This window comes from Macaca fascicularis, chromosome 7 (genome assembly GCF_037993035.2).
Source record: "Macaca fascicularis isolate 582-1 chromosome 7, T2T-MFA8v1.1".
In the NCBI taxonomy this organism is placed as follows: domain Eukaryota; kingdom Metazoa; phylum Chordata; class Mammalia; order Primates; family Cercopithecidae; genus Macaca; species Macaca fascicularis.
The window spans coordinates 41,855,756-41,869,206 of NC_088381.1; the positions used below are offsets into that span (position 1 = coordinate 41,855,756).

General features: G+C 47.2%; 1 protein-coding gene across 3 annotated transcripts in view; it reads right to left on the reverse strand.

Annotated features, from left to right (window-relative positions):
* Nucleotides 1-903: 903 nt before the first annotated feature.
* PARP16 (poly(ADP-ribose) polymerase family member 16) overlaps nucleotides 904-13,451 on the reverse strand; it is a 32,489-nt gene continuing 19,941 nt past the window's right edge. For 2 of the 3 annotated variants that reach the window (XM_065548063.2, XM_045395605.3), the window contains 3 exons: nucleotides 6,209-6,380; nucleotides 3,692-3,833; nucleotides 904-2,347 (listed from right to left, as the gene is read on the reverse strand). In XM_065548063.2, the coding sequence (XP_065404135.1) occupies nucleotides 2,212-2,347; nucleotides 3,692-3,833; nucleotides 6,209-6,380 (450 nt within the window). In that variant the 3' untranslated portion in view covers nucleotides 904-2,211. Of the gene's footprint in view, nucleotides 2,348-3,691; nucleotides 3,834-6,208; nucleotides 6,381-10,245; nucleotides 10,453-13,451 lie in introns of all 3 variants that reach the window. The other variant, XM_045395604.3, reaches the window with a different exon arrangement.

Consider the following 13,451-nt stretch of genomic DNA (forward strand, 5'->3'; position numbering starts at 1 on the left):
TGAGCAGATCACTTGAGGCCAGGAGGTCATGACCAGCCTGGCCAACATGGAAAAACCCTATCTCTACTAAAAACACAAAAATTAGCCGAGTGCGGTGGCATGTGCCTATAATCCCAGCTACTCAGGAGGCTAAGGCAGGAGAATCGCTTGAACCCAGGAGGCAGAGGTTGCAGTGAGCCGGAGGTTGCAGTTAGCCGAGATTGCACCACTGCACTCTAGCCTGGGTGACAGAGTGAGATTCCATCTCAAAAAAAAAAAAAAAAGAAAGAAAGAAAATAAAAATACAAAAATTAGCCAGGCATGGTGGCGTGTGCCTGTAATCCCAGCTACAGGGAGGCTAAGGCAGGAAAACTGCTTGAACCTGGGAGGCAGAGGTTGCAGTGAGCCAAGATCGCACCACTGCACTTCAGCCTGGGTGACAGAGCGAGACTCCGTCTCAAAAAAAAAAAAAAAAAAAGTGGATAAGGCCTATTGTGAAAATTGATCAGTATAGTAAGGTGCCTTACAATGTTACATGTGTCACCTGAGTATTTTCTGACCCTAGACCATGTTAGGACTTCTTGCCAAGTATTTCCCTCAACTTTATAATACCATAAACTCCCAACTTCACTCTTGAAATGTTTGTCCATCTGCCCACCTTGCCAGGCTGGCAGCTCTGTGAAAGCAGGGGCTTTCTGACTTTGATCCTGCTCATATTCCTAGTGCCTAGCATACAGTAGGTACTCAGTTTGTTAAGTCGTTAACTAGAAATCCAACACCTCCTAGATATCATATCCTGGTGATATATGCTCTCCAGCAAAAAGCTAGTTTGAACAAGGAAGGATGGAAGATAAGGTTTTTAACGATAAGGCATACAGGGCAGACTCATGCTGAGGCTGAAAGCATTCACAAAGGCAACTTAAATCATTAAGAAAATATCTTTATTTATTTTGAAATGTTCCAATAATCAATGTAAAAACTGTGGTAGTGGCTCTTTCACAACTTTACAAATTATAGAAAAATTATTTTTCACCTTCTTTGCAGAAATCTCACTCCCAAATTGTACAGGGCTCTATTATGGCTAAAACCCAGCAGGAAGAAGGGAGCACAGAATACAGCAAGCAGGGCTCTGGCTCTCTGGGTGGCCAGAAGGCTTTTCCTACACATTAAAGCCCAGGTTGAGTCCCAAAGACCTGTGACCCCCTCTGAAGGAGGCTCCATTCACATGGTTCTGTGGCACACTGAGGCAGGCCTCTATCTCGAAGGCCAGTTGGCCACAGAAGGCCTGAAAGCATGGCACTCGTGGTTGCAGGCCACAGTCAAGGCAGCTTTGTGAGAATGAGAACAGGAGGCAAGCCTATAGTTCAAATCCCTTTCTCTAAAACACAGCCAGGAAAGAGGCTGTGGACACTGGCCAAACAGTGCACTAGGTTTAGAAATTTCCCCTTTTACTCAGCTCACAAAGACTAATTTGTCAAACAGCTATTTAAAAAAAAAATCAGAAAACAAACACTTGGTTCCATTTCAGCTGTAATCAGCAGTTGGTAATTTTTAGAAAAAGATGACTTGAGTTGCTCATTCAGTCTGTATTTTTTGTCAGGCCCCTAACTCCTTTCTTTCCCATCCATAGTTTTTTGGGGAGGTGGGGAGGTACAGCTCTAGGAGAAGGCTGTTTGTTGATTTGAGAAAACTGTTAAAATGTTTTGCACTCACATACAAAGGCTGATGGAATTCAAAAATGATCCCACTGATTTTTATGAGAAACATGACTGTTCCTCTTGGGTGTCTCAAGTCAAAACAAGGCAACCGCCTAGTGATTTATAGTTCCCACATTTTCCGCCTTCCAGAAGGCATTAGAGAAAGGGCCAACCTCCGCCAGCAGAGATTGTAAACACACCACTGACAGCTTGGACACTTTGTTTTTAAATGCAGCAGGGCTTTTTCCTTTGGCCCTGGCTGAAAAGCCAACTCCCTAGGACAGTTTAAGAAGGAGCAGATGGAAGCGCTCCCCTAAAACCTAAGAGTGAGGGACTAGTAGTCCCCGTTGACTGGAGTGTGGCTAGGAACATCATCAAAGGCAATCGATACATTTAGGACATACGAAAATTGTCCTGTGGTTCCCCAACTGTTGGCCCCTAGGCTCAACCCAGCTGGACATGAGGCATAGGAGGTACAGAACAAGTTACCATAAGGCACATAGTTGAGGTAGCCCCCACACCAGGCCCAGAAAGATTATCTTTTTGCACGATTCCAAAAGTGTTGGAAAGCAGAGGAGTTGATGACACTCACTATGAGCAGCAGCAGCAGATACAGGGATATCATGACGGTAAACCAATGGCTGGAAAACCAGGAGAGCTGGCTCGAAGCCCTGTTTAAGAGGGAAAAAAGAGTGGTGCTGGCAAAAAGAGAAAAACATTTTTTTTTTAAGTGTGTACAACAAGTCTGGCTCAAAGAAGACAAAATGATGAATTTCATCCTCTGTCTGAGCCATGAAATGAAGCTTCGTGCCTCCTCGTTCAAGAAACCTGGGGCTGTTTGCCCGGGCACTGACACGCCTTTCAACAGGATATTTTCTAAATGCGCAAAGACAGCTATGCAATGAGCTCATCCTGATCTTCCCGTTTGCAGCTCCTCTTTTACCATTTACAACCCATCTTGATATCTATAACAATGACCTAGCTCAGGGTGTCTGCCCAGATGATGGCAGGTGGCAGGTTATTTAGCTAAAGTCTTTTCACTTTTAGACACATGCAGATATAAATCCAAGCTGGGGAAATCCTCTTTGGCCCACTAGGAGATGATCTAAACCACCCAAGTGTGCACTAAAGAGAGGCTCCAGGGAGAAGTGGGAAAGGAATGGAATTTTCAAGGATAAAAAGTCAGATGATTTTAAACCAAAGCATGATGTCACCCGGACCCAGGCAACTTATGTTGATTTCCCAAATTTGGGCAGGGGTCTAGAGGAGACTTTACTGGTTTATGAAGTCTGGAAGTATGGAAACCACTGGTGTGTACAAGCAGGAGTGGGGATTATTTAAAGTGACCCCTTCTCCTGTCATATCTACTCACCTGCTGCTGGCCCCTGCAAGAAGCACCAGCATGGATTCCAACAATGCAACAAAATCTCAAGAGTGGCCCCAAACCCTGGTGAGCCCCACACATACTCCCACACTGCAGAGATGGAACTAGGCATCCGCCAAAGCTGATAAGGTCTGAAGGCCCACATCTGTTATTGAGTTCAATGCTCTCATTTTAGAGATAAAGATGAAGCATCACAGGTCCAGAGAGGGGCAGTCGGTGGTTCAGCAGCCACTGTGGGAAGCTACTGAGCCAGCCTGTGCACAATCCCACCCAGTGTCCAGTTACTGCCCTGCCTCTCAGCTTAACCTCATCGGTGGGGCTCAGACTGCAATCATGGGCCTAGTGGCTAAGGAGCCACACTGTTTAGGGCAGCCAATTTGGACTCAGTCAGTCCCTCATGCTATTTGTGTTTACCAATCTTTCTCTCTTCTCACTGGAATATAGTCCTCTTAGGGTCGAGACCACATCTTCTTCAGCTCTTATCTCTCACCCCTCACTGTGTCCAGCATGGTGCTTTACATACTTAACCCCTAGCGGAAGTCTAAGGCTGGGGGAGGGGAGACTGATACCTACAACAACTAAGAAAGTCAGCACTCTGAATACAGCCATTAGTTGTTCTCCAGGACCTTACCTCTTGGGTGGCTTCTGTGAATACACCAGGAGGTACTTCACTCGCAGGAGCTGGTTATTGGTGACCACAAAGTACTTGGGAGGGATGTCTCCCCCTTCACTATGTTTGATTCTCGCTCGTCTGCGGTCTATCTCCTTGGAATCTGAACAAGGAGAGTAAAACACACCTTCACTGGGGGGAAATAGAACTAAGGAAGCACATTATGAATAGAAGTAAGTCAAGCCTCCTGGTGCTGAGGGGGAAGAAGGCCCGGCAGGCTGAGGAACAGACCTGTGTGTGCATAAAGCAGCACTGAAAAAACTAGAGAATCTGGCAGGCAGGCAAATGGGAGGCGGAAAAAAGGAGTAGGAAAATATAAGAGAAAGAAGGAAGAAAAAACAAAGCTCAACTGAGCGGGGAGAGCAGAAGGAAGAAGCAAATTGATGGCCATAGCAAAGAAATACGCTGGGACTGGGAGCTAGGAACAGGACTTGATCTGAACACACTTCTTAACAGCATTTTATACATATATATATATATATATATATATATCTTTTTTTTTTTCTTTTTGAGATGGAGTCTCGCTTTTGTTGTCCAGGCTGGAGTGCAACATCGCAGTCTCGGCTTACTACAACATCCACCTCCCAGGTTCAAGCAATTCTTGTGCCTCAGCCTTCCAAGAAGCTGGGATTACAGGCACCTGCCACCACTCCCGGCTAATTTTTGTATTTTCAGTAGAAACAGGGTTTTGGCCGGGCACGGTTGCTCAAGCCTGTAATCCCAGCACTTTGGGAGGCCGAGACGGGCGGATCACAAGGTCAGGAGATCGAGACCATCCTGGCTAACACGGTGAAACCCCGTCTCTACTAAAAAAATACAAAAAACTAGCCAGGCAAGGTGGTGGGCGCCTGTAGTCCCAGCTACTCGGGAGGCTGAGGCAGGAGAATGGCGTGAACCCGGGAGGCGGAGCTTGCAGTGAGCTGAGATCCGGCCACTGCACTCCAGCCTGGGCGACAGAACGAGACTCTGTCTCAAAAAAAAAAAAAAAAAAAGAAAAAGAAACGGGTTTTCACCATGTTGGCCAGGCTGGTCTCAAACTCCTGACACCTCAGGTGATCAGCCTGCCTCAGCCTCCCAAAGTGCTGGGATTACAGGCGTGAGCCACTGCACCCGGCCTTAACAGGCATTTTAAATGAACCATTCTGGATTTGAGGTTCTTAGAACATTTCTCTCCCACCCTTCGTACCAAGACTTGTTTTAAAACAAACAAATAACCCTTTTCTTTTAATAACACAAAAAAGCTCTACGAAAAACAAAGACGACCAAAGCTGCGTGACAGCAGAGGTTGGAAGATTTTGTTGTTTAATGTCACGGTTTGCAAACTTCCTAAGAATTATAAATGCAAATATCCATGCCGTCTGGTTTGGAGGGTGGTGTCAGACCTGGGCCTGCATCTCAGAATTCCAGTTGTTTTACGTTAGAGGCCAGAACAGTTTTCTGAATTCTCTTGGAACCAACAAGCCAGATCTTTCTATTTTTTTTTTTTTTTGAAGTCTTGCTCTGTTGCCCAGGCTAGAGTGCAGTGGCACAATCTTGGCTCACTGCAACCTCTGCCTCCTGGGATCAAGTGAGTTTCATGCCTCAGTCTCCCAAGTAGCTGGGACCACAGGCACATGCCACCACACCCGGCTCATGTTTTTATTTTAGTAGAGAGGGTGTTTCACCACGTTGGCCAGGTTGGTCACGAACTTCTGACCTCAGGTGATCCGCCCGACTTGGCCTCCCAAAGTGCTGGGATTACAGGCGTGAGCCACTGTGCCTGGCCCCAATAAGCCAGCTCTGGAGACTGGAATGACAGTTCTGTAACTCTTCTGCCTTTGAGGAGAGCCACACAGTGGTGGGGGGAGACAAGGCGAACAGTCTCAGGGACACAGTAGGGGAGTGGGAGGAGGTAGCTGGCTAGTCATCACTCTGGAGAGCCCAGGACTCCGCAGCGCCTTGGCTGCCCTTCACATCCTGGAGGGCTCTGGCACACGCCAGTGTAGATTGGAGGGTCTGGACCCAGCGCCCTTTGCTTCATTTAGCAAATATTTGTTGAATATCAAGTACGTACCAAGGCTTTCTGCTGATACCAGGTGCCCAAGAATGAATGAGACCTCATTCCTACCTTCAAGGGGCCCATGCTCTGGCCTCATCATTCACTTTTTTAAAAACATAAAATCTCTCCTCCTCCCGCAAAGCTTTCCCTGGCTGTTTGGACCCACCCTGATTACCACTTCCTCTGAGCTGTCTCTGTGGACCTCATCAGCCTCCTTACCTGGCACCCCCTACCTACCCCCTTGTAGCGAATGGTCTCCATTGTGTGTTCAATCTCTAAGAAAACTGCTCACTCCCTGGGCAGGACTCTGTCCGGCACTGCCCTGGATCCAACCCAACCCTTGGGCATGCAATGGGTGCTCTACCCAACAGCTGGGCCAGCAAGAGCCTGCACACCCAACAGAGGCCTGTAACCCAGGTCTGGGCCAAGTGCTCACTCACCCTTCTTCTTGGTTTGGCACTTGACGTCCGGATGGTCAATGACCTCACACACGGCCACACAGCTAAGGATGGGGCCAAGGAGGCTGTGCTGCCACCCGTGGCCGTGGGGGCTGTATATGAGGGCCAGGCTCAAGTCACTGGTGAGGTAGGTCCCCTCTCCAAACAAGGATGTCTGCAATAGCAAGGCCAATGGAAAAGAAACACAGATGGGTGAATGTACAGCGGCACGACAAGACGACACAGGTCTTTCTTCAAGAGTTGTAAACACAGAATTTATAACCCCCACCTTTGTCCCCCAACAAGACACAGGATCAAATAATCCTGTGATATCTTCTTAGGGTTATTACTAAACACATTCCTGCCTGACAACAGTTTAACTGATTGTGGATTTGGCCATCTGGCCTGGCAAACTAGCAGTTCCTTGTGGTCAAGGCTGAGTGAGAAAAGCATAGGTATAAGCATCCAAACCGACCTCGGTTTAAATCCTCCAGCAAGTGGCAAGTTATATAAACTCTCTGTGTCTCAGTTTCTAGATCTGCAAAATAATGTTACTAGTAGCTCCTTTACAAGGTTGCCAGTGAGGATTAAATGAGGCAATATACATAAAAGAGTGGGACACCTGGCACATGTAAATAAATGAGGGGCCAGTACTCCACTGCAGGCTTTTATGTTCTAGTATATAAAGTAATTCCTGTTACATGAATGCAGTAAGCATGGTTACTCTGATGGGCTTGAAATGCAAAGTCACACCCTTAGGTACAGGGAAGGGGTCCCACCTGAGAAGGGAGGTAATCTGAGTCATTACTTGGAAAATAAATGAGTCTCTCACAAATAAAGAAAAACAAAAATTAAAAATAAATACATTAGAAATTAGTCTCAGGCTGGGCACGGTGGCTCAAGCCTGTAATCCCAGCACTTTGGGAGGCCGAGACGGGTGGATCACAAGGTCAGGAGATTGACACCATCCTGGCTAACACGGTGAAACCCCGTCTCTACTAAAAAAATACAAAAAACTAGCCGGGCGAGGTGGCGGGCGCCTGTAGTCCCAGCTACTCGGGAGGCTGAGGCAGGAGAATGGCGTAAACCCGGGAGGCGGAGCTTGCAGTGAGCTGAGATCCGGTCACAGCACTCCAGCCTGGGCGGCAGAGCGAGACTCCGTCTCAAAAAAAAAAAAAAAGAAATGAGTCTCTTAGACCAGAAACTACAACCAAATGAGGGAGGCCTACATGCAGGGCAAGGTACGTCTTACTCTTTGTATTGGTGTTGACCAAGAAAACATCTAAAAATCTAGGCAGCATCTCCCTAGTGGTGCCCTCCATGAGGAAGCATGCCAGGTGAAGGACCTATAACTTGAGGCTACAGCAGGCATAGTGAACACATCTTTGCCCATGGTAGATGACCAATAATCAACCACAATCTCCAACACAGTAATATCAAGCATGGCACTTATTCCTAATGATCCAGAATCCTCAACTGAACATTCCAGGTAGCTGCTACCAATGAATGGACACTGACACTCAAGTTGAAATTCATCTGCTATCCCTGGGCCACACGATCAGTATCTCAAGATGATAAGCGGACTTGAATAGCTCACAGAAGAATATCTTGGCCGGGCGCGGTGGCTCAAGCCTGTAATCCCAGCACTTTGGGAGGCCGAGACGGGCGGATCACGAGGTCAGAAGATCGAGACCATCCTGGCTAACACGGTGAAACCCCGTCTCTACTAAAATACACAAAAAAGTAGCCGGGCGAGGTGGCGAGCGCCTGTAGTTCCAGCTACTCAGGAGGCTGAGACAGGAGAATGGCATGAACCCGGAAGGCGGAGCTTGCAGTGAGCTGAGATCCGGCCACTGCACTCCAGCCTGGGCAACAGAGCGAGACTCCGTCTCAAAAAAAAAAAAAAAAAAGAATATCTTATGCTCTGGAATTGAGAAATGTTCTTTTCAGTGGCACCAGGCTTCCAAAATCCTAAATCTGTTAAATGAAGCTTAGGAGAAATGAAACAAACCTTTGCTTGGCCTTTGGGAAGCTCTTTGCCAAGTTAGGCAGGGTCTCCATCTCTCAAAAGCTGACACAGACCTTCTCCAATGACACTGGACGCCCTCTGATCTGACCCCACATCCATTCTCTGCTTATGCCATCATGTGTTCACCCTTCCTTGAGAACCCCGTGCAAGGCTGCCATGAGCAGTGGTGCACAAGAGTGGGAAGCTCGGTGTATCTCTGCCATGAAAACAGTATCAGTATCAACTGGCAGATGGACTCCCTCAAGCAAGCCCTTCATTGAAAACCCAGGCAGAGGAGGCCATAAGAGGATTGATATGCTTTACCAAAGCATTTTTATAAGATGCCTGTAAGCAGCAAACTCCTTGGGGCACTGAAATGAAGGTTTAGTGTACAAGAGTGTAATCCGCAGGCAACTTTTCCAGGCCAGCACCAGTGTAATGGGGAAGCCCCCTGGATTCCAGTACCCTGGACATAATGGTACGCTGACAGCCAGTGGTGGACTGAGAGACAGTGACTAACTGTCATCCTTTTACACTAACAAGCCCGTCATCCTTAGCAAAACCCAACGACATTAATCAGATACAACAGGGAAATGTCTCCAGTCTCAGGGCGGCAGCAGCCACAACTGAGCCCATGGCTCATGGAGCCAACTCGTCACAGACAAGGCAGATACTGCCATGACTGGGGGAAAGGCCTGAAGCTCCTCCAACTACGCTAGGTGCCCATCCATCAGCATATAAAAGCAGCAACCTCTTCCTTGGTACTTAGTACACAAAGAGCCCTTTGCATATATGAACTGTTTCAATCCTCTGACATATGAGAAGGAGGGTAATGGTGTCCTTTTTCACAGATGAAGAACCTGAGGCTCAGAGAGTTTAATTTACCTCAGGGCCATAGAATTGCTAAATAAGTCTCTGTAGCTCCAGGGTCTGTCTGTAATGCTCCTCCTATGCCTGAAGGGTAAAATAAAGGCCTGCAGAGAAGTGGGTAGGTGAATCTGTTTTCACTCATAAAAATGGGAAAAAAGAAGCTCAAGCCGGGAGGGAAAGGACCTCTGCTCAGTGCATCTTGGCATATCCTTCGGTTTCTCCAAGGGCTGATTTCCTGGAGTGTGGCCCCCAAGGAAAGTGCTTCTCAAACTTCAGTGTGCATACAAATCACCTGGGGACCTTGTTAAAGTGTGGATTCCGTTCAGGTGGTCTGGGGCTTGAGCTATGCACTTCCATCAAGCTACCAGGTGATGAAGATGCTGCTGGTCCAGGGAACACACAGAGGAGCTAGGGTTGGTTACACATTGGGATCACCTGGAGAGCTTTTGAAGCAACTGATGCCTGTGCTCCACTCGGAGATTCTGATTTAATCGGTCTGGGATGCAGCCAGGCATCTGGGATTTTTTATTTTTTATTTTTTTTGAGATGGAGTCTCTAGGCTGGAATGCAATGCCATGATCTCAGTTCACTGCCACCTCTGCCTCTCAGGTTCAAGCAATTCTCCTGCCTCAGCCTCCTGAGTAGCTGGGACTACAGGCACCCACCACCATGCCTGGCTAACTTTTGTATTTTTATTAGAGATGGGGTTTCACCACGTTGGCCAGGCTAGTCTTGAACTCCCTCAGCCTCCCAAAGTGCTGGGATTACAGGCGTGAGCCACCAAGCCCGGCCTGGCATCTGGGATTTTTAAAAGCTCCCCGAGTGATTCTAAATATGCAGCCAAGGTCGGGAACTATCTTTAAATCGATGCTTCTCAAACTATAACCAGTGCAGGAATCACCTAGAGATCTTGTTAAAATGCAGGTTCTGATTCAGAAGGTCTAGAGTGTGCCCAAGTTTTGCATTTTCACAGGCTTCCAGGTGATGCTGCTACTGCTGGTCTGCAGACCACATTTTGAGCCAGAAGGTGTTAGTAAACCTACCCACCCCCCCGACCTCTACACCCCACCTGCAAACTCCTAGGGTTCTGAATCTCCCCCTCCCCACTCTCCCACCTCCATCCCTACTTCCCCACATCAGCAGGGTGTCCCTTAGGCCCCACCTTGTTCAGATGGCAGTGCAGGCCATTGTGGATAATGGAATGGAAGTTTTCTAGGCGACTACCATGAAAGGCATAGATTAGGTCTCGTTCTCCTTTGGTCTCATAAAATTTGGCGTTGGCTGGGTCAAAGTACTCAATTTCAAACAGGAAGTCCGGTGCGGGAACAGGCGTGTGAGGAGCCCCAGTCAGCTTTTGGATCTTTTCAAACTTGAAAACATGAAGAGGGTCAAAATTTTATTTGGGGAGCTGGTAAATGTGCTGCAAAAATAGCCCCCTAAACCCTCAGGCTTAACTCCCATAGACTCTGCTCATGAGAACGACAGGTTTCATGAGGATAGAGACATAAGCAAACTCAGAGCTTATAGCACAAGACTGCTTTCCTTTAATAACATTTTTTCCCGGCCGGGTGCGGTGGCTCATGCCTGTAATCCCAACACTTTGGGAGGCCGAGGCAGGTGGATCATCTGAGGTCAGGAGTTTGAGACCAGCCTGACCAACATAGTGAACCCCATCTCTGCTAAAAATACAAAATTAGCCAGGTGTGGTGGCTAATTTTAGTCCCAGCTACTTGGGACTTTATAGTCCCAAATAGTCCCAGCTATTTAGTCCCAGCCCTTTAGTCCCAGCTACTTGGGAGGCTGAGGCACAAGAATCACTTGAACCCAGGAGGTGGAGGTTGCAGTGAGCCGACATCACGTCACTGCACTCCAGACTGGACAACAAAAGTGAAACTCCATCTAAAAAAATAATAATAAATAATAATATTTTCCCCTACAGGAGGCTGAGAAGCATGAATTGCTCCTTCTAAGTGGAGATCACTTCTAATTTTCCTAACACTTTTACATCTATTTCCTGCATTCAATTTTTACAATAATCATGAGATTATGATTATCTCATGATTATTGTAAAAATTCCCTCTCATCCTTGTCCATGCACCCCTCTGCAATGTGATTTTGCAGGTGGGATTCTATCAAGATCCCATCAAGAGATGGAACTTACTTCTCCACACTTGAAACTGTGCTTGGCCATGTGACTTGCTTTGGCCAATGGAACATTAACATATATATGGCAAACACAGACTTGAGAAGGGCTTGTCCTTCCTTGTTTGCTGCTGAGAACCCCTCACCATTGTCCTGGCTTGTCTCCTATGGCATATGAGCGTCACAGAGGAAGGCTTCCAGCATGGTGGCCATCCCAGCTGAAGCCCCAGAAATGTAAGTGAGGCCACCCTAGCTCATCCAGCCAAGCCCAGAACCACCCAACCAACCCACAAAATCATGAGAAGCAATCAGCATTTGTTGCTGTTGCTTTTGAGACAGGATCTGGCTCTGTCGCCCAGGCTGGAGTGCAGCGGTGCGATCATAGCTCATTGCAGCCTTGAACTCCTGGGTTCGAGCAATCCTCTATCTTCAGTTTCTTGAGTAGCTGGGACTATAGGTACAACCATTATGTGCAACTAATTCTTAATTTTTTCATAGAGAGAGGGTCTTGCTATGTTGCCCAGGCTGGTCTTGAACTCCCAGGCTCAAGCAATACTCCCACCTCAGCCTCCCAAAGTACTAGGATTACAGGCGCAAGCCACTGCCCCTAGTCTATTTAAGTGGTTTTTTTCTTTTTTTTTTTTTGAGATAGAGTCTCAGTCTATCTCTCAGCCTAGAGTGCAGTGGCGCCATCTCGGCTCACTGCAGCTTCCACCTCCCAGGTTCAAGCGATTCTCCTGCCTCAGCCTCCCAAGTAGCTGGAATTACAGGCATGTGCCACAATGCCTGGCTAATTTTTGTATTTTTATTAGAGACGAGGTTTCAACATGTTGGCCAGGCTGGTCTCGAACTCCTGGCCTCAAGTGATCCACCTGCCTCGGCCTCCCAAAGTGCTGGAATTACAGGCGTGATCTTGTAGAGTTTAGTATTATTTGGAATGGGGACTGTAGACCTGTGAATTTCCTCTCCATAGTGCTTACACCTATAGTCCCAGTTACTCAAGACAAGCCAGGACAATGGGTCACACCTGGCCCATTTTAGTGGTTTTCTTTTTTTCTTTTCTTTTCTTTTTTTTTTTTTCGAGATAGAGTCTCGCACTGTCACCCAGGCTGGAGTGCAGTGGCGCGATCTCGACTCACTGCAACCTCCACCTCCCGGCTTCAAGCGATTCTCCTGCCTCAGCCTCCCAAGTAGCTGGGATTACAGGCGCCCGCCACCATGCCCAGCTCATTTTTTGTATTTTTAGTAGAGATGTGGTTCCACTATGTTGGCCAGGCTGGCCTCAAACTCCTGACCTCATGACCCGCCTGCTTCGGCCTCCCAAAGTGCAGGGATTTATAGGCATGAGCCACCGCGCCCACCAGTGGTTTTCAAATAGGTCATAGACCAAAGCCAGTCTATGGCAAAGTTTTCTCTGGATTATGACTGAAGGAGCAAAATAAGGGCAATATAACAGATATATTGATGTAAGGTTGCCATGTACCTTTCTTTTGAAGAACAGTTCTTTATTCTGAAGTCAAGGCCATCCTCCTTTCTTAGTACTATAATATCCTTTTATAAAATGATGATATATGGTAGGCTAACATACTTGGGCAATACAAAAAGTTGACAATCCTGGGTCCCAATATCCCACATTTTAACAGAAATTTAACCGGTCCACAATCAAAAGTCTAGGAGCTATTTACTGCCTTATCTACTTTAGCACCCAACATCTAGTAGGTGCTTGATGCCCATATTATGAGTGAGGTAAGAATAAATGAAAGAATAAATTTGAATTCAACAGATGACAACAGTGAAACCCAGAGATTCACTAGGAATTAGCCACCCAGCCTGGACCTGAATACAGATCTCCTGACTCCTACTCCAGGGCTCTTTATGGTGTTTTAACATCTAACACAGAAGAATGTCCCTTAGATACCAGAATCCAAGGTACCAAATTCTACGCCACATATGGAAGATTTGTGTCTTTGGTAGGAGCTTGTAAAACTGAATACTCTTTTTTTTTTTTTTTTGAGACGGAGTCTCACTCTGCCGCCCAGGCTGGAGTGCAGTGGCTGGATCTCAGCTCACTGCAAGCTCCGCCTCCCGGGTTCATGCCATTCTCCTGCCTCAGCCTCCCGAGTAGTTGGGACTACAGGCGCCCGCCACCGCACCCGGCTAGTTTTTTGTATTTTTTAGTAGAGACGGGGTTTCACCGTGTTAGCCAGGATGGTCTCGATCTCCTGA